The sequence below is a fragment of the Procambarus clarkii genome, chromosome 2 (assembly GCF_040958095.1).
Source record: "Procambarus clarkii isolate CNS0578487 chromosome 2, FALCON_Pclarkii_2.0, whole genome shotgun sequence".
Taxonomy (NCBI): domain Eukaryota; kingdom Metazoa; phylum Arthropoda; class Malacostraca; order Decapoda; family Cambaridae; genus Procambarus; species Procambarus clarkii.
The window spans coordinates 42621308-42629666 of record NC_091151.1 but is presented as its reverse complement, the minus strand read 5'-3'; the positions used below and the strand labels follow the sequence as shown (position 1 = coordinate 42629666).

The window sequence follows — 8359 nt, the reverse complement described above, 5'->3', positions numbered from 1 at the left end:
ATTCTATTCCTTATAATATGTTAGAATGACGTTTGAATGCCTGTACGTCTCTCTGTCAGTTTCTATTTCTTTCTGTTCCTCTCTCTTTCTCTCTCTTATAGAGACAATCGTTCCTCACGAGGGTTTCTCTCTCATTCACCTGTGTTTATCTCTCCCAAAGTTTCTCAATACACTGTCTGCCTTATCTTATTCACTTGGGAACTGCCAAACAGCAACACAATTGTTATAACAACCATAATTCCCAGCTTCCTTGTTAAGTTTATTACGCAGTTACCAGAAGTTGGTCGCGTCCTCTTTCACATCCAGGAAATGATGATAAAATTGTAATGTAAGAGAAGAAAGAAATATAGACGTAACCTGTCAAATAATCTACGATGCTGATGTTATCATTATGTTTGTTATATATATATATATATATATATATATATATATATATATATATATATATATATATATATATATAATATATATAATATATATAAAATATATAATGTCGTACCTAGTAGCCAGAACGCACTTCTCAGCCAACTATGCAAGGCCCGATTTGCCTAATAAGCCAGGTTTTCATGAATTAATGCTTTTTCGACTACCTAACCTACCTAACCTAACCTAACCTAACTTTTTCGGCTACCTAACCGAACCTAACCTATAAAGATAGGTTAGGTTAGGTTAGGTAGGGTTGGTTAGGTTCTGTCATATATCTACGTTAATTTTTACTCCAATAAAAAAAAATTGACCTCATACATAATGAAATGGGTAGCTTTATCATTTCCTGAGAAAAAAATTAGAGAAAATATATTAATTCAGGAAAACTTGGCTTATAAGGCAAATCGGGCCTCGCATAGTAGGCTGAGAAGTGCGTTCTGGCTACTAAGTACGATATATATATATATATATATATATATATATATATATATATATATATATGTCGTACCTAGTAGCCAGAACTCACTTCTCAGCCTACTATTCAAGGCCCGATTTGCCTAATAAGCCAAGTTTTCCTGAATTAATATATTTACTATAATTTTTTTCTTATGAAATGATAAACCAACCCTTTTCTCTATGTATGAGGTCAATTTTTTTTTATTGGAGTTAAAATTAACGCAGATATATGACCGAACCTAACCAACCCTACCTAACCTAACCTAACCTATATTTATAGGTAAGGTTAGGTTAGGTAGCCAAAAAAAGCTAGGTTAGGTTAGGTTAGGTAGGTTAGGTAGACGAAAAAACATTAATTCATGAAAACTTGGCTTATTAGGCAAATCAGGCCTTGAATAGTAGGCTGAGAAGTGCGTTCTGGCTATTAGGTACGACATATATATATATATATATATATATATATATATATATATATATATATATATATATATATATATATATATATATATATGTCGTACCTAGTAGCCAGAACGCACTTATCAGCCTACTATGCAAGGCCCGATTTGCCTAATAAGCCAGGTTTTCCTGAATTAATACATTTTCTCTAACTTTTTTCTTATGAAATGATAAAGCTACCTATTTCATTATGTATGAGATCAATTTCTTTTTATTGGAGTTAAAATTAACGTAGATATATGCTCGAACCTAACCAACCCTACCTAACCTAACCTATCTTTATAGGTTAGGTTAGGTTAGGTAGCCGAAAAAGTTAGGTTAGGTTAGGTAGGTTAGGTAGTCGAAAAACAATTAATTCATGAAAACTTGGCTTATTAGGCAAATTTGGCCTTGAATAGTAGGCTGAGAAGTGCGTTCTGGCTACTAGGTACGACATATATATATATATATTGGTAGCAGTCTTTCTTGTAAACATATGTTGTTGAATATGATCGAAAAGGTAAGATTAATAATTCTAACACGAATCTTCTCAATATTTCTTATGTTATTCTTCACTGTTGGTGGTAATAAAAATAACAATTCTCCGAAATTCATTTTTTTAATTGTCTGACGCCTGAACGCGTTTCGTAATTCGTATTACATTTTCAAAAAAATTTCCTTTTTGCAAGAATGTAAAAACACCAATGTTACGTAGTGTCACAAACCCAATGTACCTTCTTATATATATAAATAAATAAATAGTATTTATTATTTAATGGTTTCCGTTCTTCTTGAGAAATTCCCAAGACATCAGAAGATATGTGACAGGTTGGCTCACAGAAGTTCTTAAGGGTAACCCAACGACATTTTCAACTAGACTGAAGTCACGGCCTAATTTTATTTTATTACGAAGTGACATTCAAAGGTCTAATGATATCATGAAGAATGTCAACTAAAACAGCTTTAAATATGCAATAAGTTGTACCAGAGAGGCCTTGATGGTCTCTCCTAAGCCTTGATGGTCTCATGTATAAACAGCTGAAGATGAGATGGGTTTCATAATAGCTATTGATTGATATATTGGTATAATATAGGTATTACTCATTGATACATATATAATATGGATCAACTAAGAAAGGTAATTGTGTTTAGATGTTCGCATGAATTAAAAACGAGAGCAAGATAAATGTCTTGAATGTAGCAGGCTAAATGTAATAGGAATTGTGGTTGAATTCACACTTCAACCTTTATTAAGGAGACATTGGAATGTACTTTAATGTTATTTACGAAGTCCCTGGTCACATGCACACGATAAGTGCCGTTGATGTCTCAGTCGTGTTCTTTCCCACAGCTCCAGCTAGAAGCAGGTTAACGAAGAATTCAGCAGAGTGAGGCAGGTACTTGTCAACAGTGAATATGCTGAAGAGGTTCTCGAAAACGTGAATCACAATGTTACCACTAAGTAAGGTAAACTGCAGATCGTGTCTCACTTATAAAACCATTAGTGATATTACTTATCTACGACTTGTAGATGACGTAGGACTACTTATCAACGACTTGAAAGAGAGGTAATCGCTACCAACACCGAATATAAGATATAATTTGTTGCAAGAGTACAAAGTCTGCTAACTTGCATAGGGAGATCTACAAGCAGGTCAACTACAATGAAAGCCTAAACATAACAGACGCACTTGTCATCAAGCACACATTCAACTATCAATATCCAATTTATATCAAGGTTCTTCCTTCCGAAAGCACTTCCAAAATAGACATGGTTGTTTATGCTTCAGGTTCTAGCTCAGTCATCCAATGAGAATGGAGGAACCAATTAACCTTCCCTACTGAAAGGGGTTGTCACCCTTTAGGCACATCCTCATGGAGAATATTTGACTATTGTTATTTTGAATTCACTGAATTTCTGCATTTATGGATGTTATGTTAGATTCTATGAAAAGATTCAAGACTAAATGTACAATTTACTTTGATAAGAAGTTTAAGATTTTTCCTCAAAAGTGAAAAAGAGCCTAACAATATTTTTGCCAAAAAGAGTTAATCTAATTTTTTTCGACATATTAAATATATATATCGTTTTTACGAGGAATTGTATGTAAGGGTATATGTATGTACTATTTGTATCTGCTGAATCCTCTATTAACTCTTGGACCCCGCCTTTCTAACCAGTTTATTTTTCCTCTGTTATGTCTACTACGAACATTTCCCTTACACACGCGCGCACACATCCACAGAAAGCAACCCGTAGCAGATGTTTAACTCCCTGGTACCTATTAACTGGTAAGTGAACAGATGATCAGGGTGAAAGAAACTCTATCCATTTGTTTTCTGCCTCTGTGTACGAGTTTGTGTGTGTATTCACCTAGTTGTATTCACCTATTTGTGCTTGCAGTGGTTGAGCTCTGCACTTTCGGCCCGCCTCTCAACTGTCAATCAACTTTACTAGCTACTTTTTTTTTCTCCACACCACACAAACACACACCAGGAAACAGCCCGTGACAACTGACTAACTCCCAGGTACCTTTATACTGTTAGGTAACAGGGGCATTTAGGGTGATAGAAACTTTACCCATTTGTTTCTGCCTGGTGCGTAAATCGAACCCGCGCCACAGAATTACGAGTCCTGTGCGCTATCCACTAGGCTACAAGGCCCCCGTTGTGTGTGTGTGTGTGTGTGTGTGTGTGTGTGTGTGTGTGTGTGTGTGTGTGTTCACCTAGTTGTGATTGCGGGGGTTGATCTCTGCTCTTTCGCCTCTGCTGTCAATCAACTGTTACTACTAACTATTAACACACCCAGGAAGCACCCGGTAACTGCTGTCTAACTATCTGATACCTATTTACTGCTAGGTAACAGGTGCATCAGGGTGAAAGAAACTCTGCCCATCTGTTTCCGCCGGCACCTGGGATCGAATCCGGACCCTGGGATTACGAGCACCAAGCGCTGTCCATTCAGCCACCGGCCCTGTGTGTGTGTGTGTGTGTGTGTGTGTGTGTGTGTGTGTGTGTGTGTGTGGGTGTGTGTGTGTGTGTGTGTGTGTGTGTGTGTGTGTGTGTGTGTGTGTGTGTGTGTAAGTGTAGGTGTGTGAGTGTGTGTAAGTGTAGGTGTGTGAGTGTGTGTAAGTGTAGGTGTGTGAGTGTGTGTATGTGAAGGTGTATGTAGGTGTATGTGTGTAGGTGTGTGTATGTGTATGCGTGTAGGTGTGTGTGTTTGTGTGTGCAGATATGTGTGTAGGTGCGTTTACAAGACAAATTCAATTCAAAACTAGTGATATATTACACATTAAAAAAATATTACACATTAAAAAATATTACATATTACAAAATATTACATATTAACAAAAAAATATTACATATTTTTTTTTTAGAATCGTCAGAGAGAGAGAGAGAGAGAGAGAGAGAGAGAGAGAGAGAGAGAGAGAGAGAGAGAGAGAGAGAGAGAGAGAGAGGAAAAGAATGGACCTTTTAACATAATTTAATAATATTGTATTCCTTGCAGATATGTACTGAACGGATGAGTTTGGAACAGCAAATGTATACACAAGCAGCAGACAGTAAACCTTAGGAGACCCTTCTTTAGAGAGGCCTCCGCGCTGGACCCCGTCTCCCAGGACCTCGTAAATCGCCGCCAGCACCGATCTTTTGATGTCAATCTCCCCGACAACGGCCGTCGGAACGCATCAAACGCGAAGACGGGGATATGAATCAGAGCGGATAGGATATTTATGAATAAAACACTGCCATGAATAGAAACGAACACGCGGTGGAGTTCATTGATGCTGCTGCAATATACTGTATGTCTCAAATGTATCAATGAACGTTAATACACGTGTTTCTTGTTTGTTTTGAGATTGTGAAGAGTGTAAAATATTCAGTTACAGTTCGCAGAGCTCCATTGATGGCACAGCGTAGCCTCTGAGCGTCTAGGAAAACAGTCTTCTTTGTGTCTCAGGATCTGTTCTCGTGATGGTGGAGGTTATGGAGTGGCGGAAGGAAGTACTTTTAAGGTGGAGATGCTGGTGATGGTGAGATGAAAGATGCTGGTGAGATGAAAGATGCTGGTGAGGGTAGCATGAAGGATGATGGTGAGAGGGGGACATGAAAGACGTTTGTGTGGGTGACAAGAAGGATGCTTGTGAGGGTGAGGTGGTAGATGCCGGTAATGGTGAGATGGCAAGGGCCGATGTGGATGAGATGGATCATGCTAACAAGGATGAGGTGGATGATGCTGGCGAAGGTGAGATGGTGGAAATGAGAAGTGGTGATCCATGCTTATAATATGTTGGTGGTGAATTAGGTTGTAGATTGGGTTGTAATGAAGTTGATAATAGGAATGATTGAAGTGGTTGTGACACTCAAGAGGTAATAAAGTGGAGGCTGTGATGTTGGTAGTGATGGTAGTAGTGGTGATGGTAGTGACAGTGATGATGGTGGTGGTGATGGTGGTGGTGACAGTGGAGGTGGTAATGGGACCACACAAGAACAAGATTAATATTTTTAAAATATTATGCATAATACCGTCCAATCAATTATAACATCTTCATGTAACAATCATCTCTCATCACCAAGATTAAGATAAGCTTGGACATCCAACCCAAGTGTCTGAAACTACAGAAAGGGACGCCGTTTCAGCCACTCCTGAACCATTATGAAATCGTATATGACTTAATTGTTCTGGACGGACCCAAATGTCGTCAACTTGCTTCGCGTGTGTGTGGGTTTAGTACCTAATTTACAACCAGGCTATTGTGTCTTGCTGTCTCCATATAGATAAGCTTGTCAGTAAGCCATCTCTTGGTAACAGTAATTTAATAGTAATATAATGCTATATGCATCAGGTTTCCCTGTCATTTTGTAAATTATATCCTGTAAACAGGACACGTCATTTTTTTACAGAACGTATTCCAAAGCTGAACTAATTATAGTTAAACAATTGTTAGATAAAAGCCCTGAGCTTTTGTTATTATGAAGTCCTTGAAATGGAAATGATATAGGATGATAGTGATGAATCGCTGCTATGGTGAGGGGGGTTTCCACAGTATATTGAATTACACACATTTATCTTTCTTCTCATTAATCATCTTTATAATCTCTTTTATTATGTTTAACATTAACTTTGTTTTCTTTCTGAAGTCTTAGAGCAGTTTGCCTTGACATCAGTATATTAACTCTCTCTCTATGTTCCTACACCAACCACTTGGGCTGGACGGTAGAGCGACGGTCTTGCTTCATGCAGATCGGCGTTCAATCCCCGACCGTACAAGTGATTGGCCACCATTCTTTTCCCCCACGTCCCATTCCAAATCCTTATCCTGACCCCTTCCCAGTGCTATATAGTCGTAATGGCTTGGCGCTTTCTCCCTGATAGTTCCCTCCCCTTCTATGTTCCTATCTCGTCACATTATCTCTGTTTAGTTATTCTGAGATTCTCCCCCTTTCGTTATGCTTCGCTTTATGTATTTTTTCCTCACGGTGGTTATAATTTTTAATATTTGAAGCTTATACTTTCTTCTCTAAATTGCCTGGATAAAATTGACCCAGTTTATATTAATAAGAGTTTGATTGATCTTAATGTCAGTGGTTTAGGCTATAGTTTGTTATCGCAAAAATTATCGCATTTAATATTATTTCAGACCTCGCTGAGGTGTTTATTATTTGTCAAGTTGTTGCCTTCAAGCGTATTAGTAGTTCACCTAATTGATCATCAGCTCAAATTGTGTCTTGGTGGTGGTGGTGGTGGTGGTAGTAGTGGTTGTAGTAGTGGCAGTGGTGGTGTGCTGTTGGTACTGATAGCCGTGGTAAGGGTGAGTATGGTGGTGGTGGTGTAGTGGTGGTTGTGGTGGCTGTGGTGGTGATGGTCGTGATGGTGGTGTTGGTGGTGGTGATGTTGGTGGTGGTGTGGTGGTGGTGGTGATGTTGTTGGTGGTGGTGGTGGTGTGGTGGTGGTGGTGATGTTGTTGTTGTTGGTGGTGGTGGTGGTAGGGGTGGTGATGGTGGTAGTAGTAGTGATGGTGGTAGTGGTCATGGTGGTGATAGTAGTGGTGGTGGTGGTAATAGTGGTGGTGGTGGTGGTGGTAGTGACAGCCGTGGTGAAGGTGAGTGTGGTGGTGGTGGTGGTGCCAGACCACAGAGCACTTTAGAAAGTTTATGGATCTTTTGGCAGTTTAATTCTTTCTCTAACTTTTAAGGTGTGGTTCAGCTTCCTCTTAAACTCCCCGTTTTATTCGGTAATTACAGACTGAGTTACGTCATTAGATTGCTTTTGAGAAAATGCGATCCTTCTCTATTTTTTTATTTTAAAATATGACCAGATTTGTGCTACCGGTGGCCGGATCAGACGTCTGGCCCCCGGTGGCCGGATAAGACGTCTGGCCCCCGGTGGCCGGATAAGACGTCTGGCCCCCGGTGGCCGGATAAGACGTGTGGACCCCGGTGGCCGGATCAGACGTCTGGCCCCCGGTGGCCGGATCAGACGTCTGGCCCCCGGTGGCCGGATCAGACGTCTGGCCCCCGGTGGCCGTATCAGACGTCTGGCCCCCGGTGGCCGGATCAGACGTCAGGCCCCCGGTGGCCGGATCAGACGTCAGGCCCCCGGTGGCCGGATCAGACGTCTGGCCCCCGGTGGCCGGATCAGACGTCTGGCCCCCAGTGGCTGAACCAAACATCTGTCCCCAGTGGCTGAACCGGACATATCCCTTCAGTTGCACCACAAAACCGCTGCCATCAAGCCAGTCCTGTCTCTTTCACGTCCGTTGAACTGAGTCACTGACATTCGGATAAAAAAAATCCAATAACAGCATATATTATATTATATATATATATATATATATATATATATATATATATATATATATATATATATATATATATATATATATATATATATATATATATATATATATATATATATATATATATTTGTATTCACCTGGGCACTAGGTGTTCCTTTTTTAATTCTAGCGAAAATTCCCACAGGATGCATATAGGTATTCACAGCAGGAAGTTGATTAATTTAGCCTTTTGAAAGTCTTAT

The 8359-nt window shown here is 39.5% G+C and overlaps 1 protein-coding gene across 1 annotated transcript; it reads right to left on the bottom strand.

The window, feature by feature from the left end:
* Positions 1-7622: 7622 nt before the first annotated feature.
* On the bottom strand, positions 7623-7991 carry LOC138366327 (glycine and tyrosine-rich protein-like). The gene has a single exon (XM_069327360.1). The coding sequence runs from the start codon at positions 7989-7991 to the stop codon at positions 7623-7625; it is 369 nt and encodes a 122-aa protein (XP_069183461.1).
* Positions 7992-8359: the final 368 nt, after the last annotated feature.

Excerpts from the sequence above, each read along its gene's own strand:
- LOC138366327 (XM_069327360.1), bottom strand. The coding sequence starts at position 7,991 with ATGTTTGGTTCAGCCACTGGGGGCCAGACGTCTGATCCGGCCACCGGG.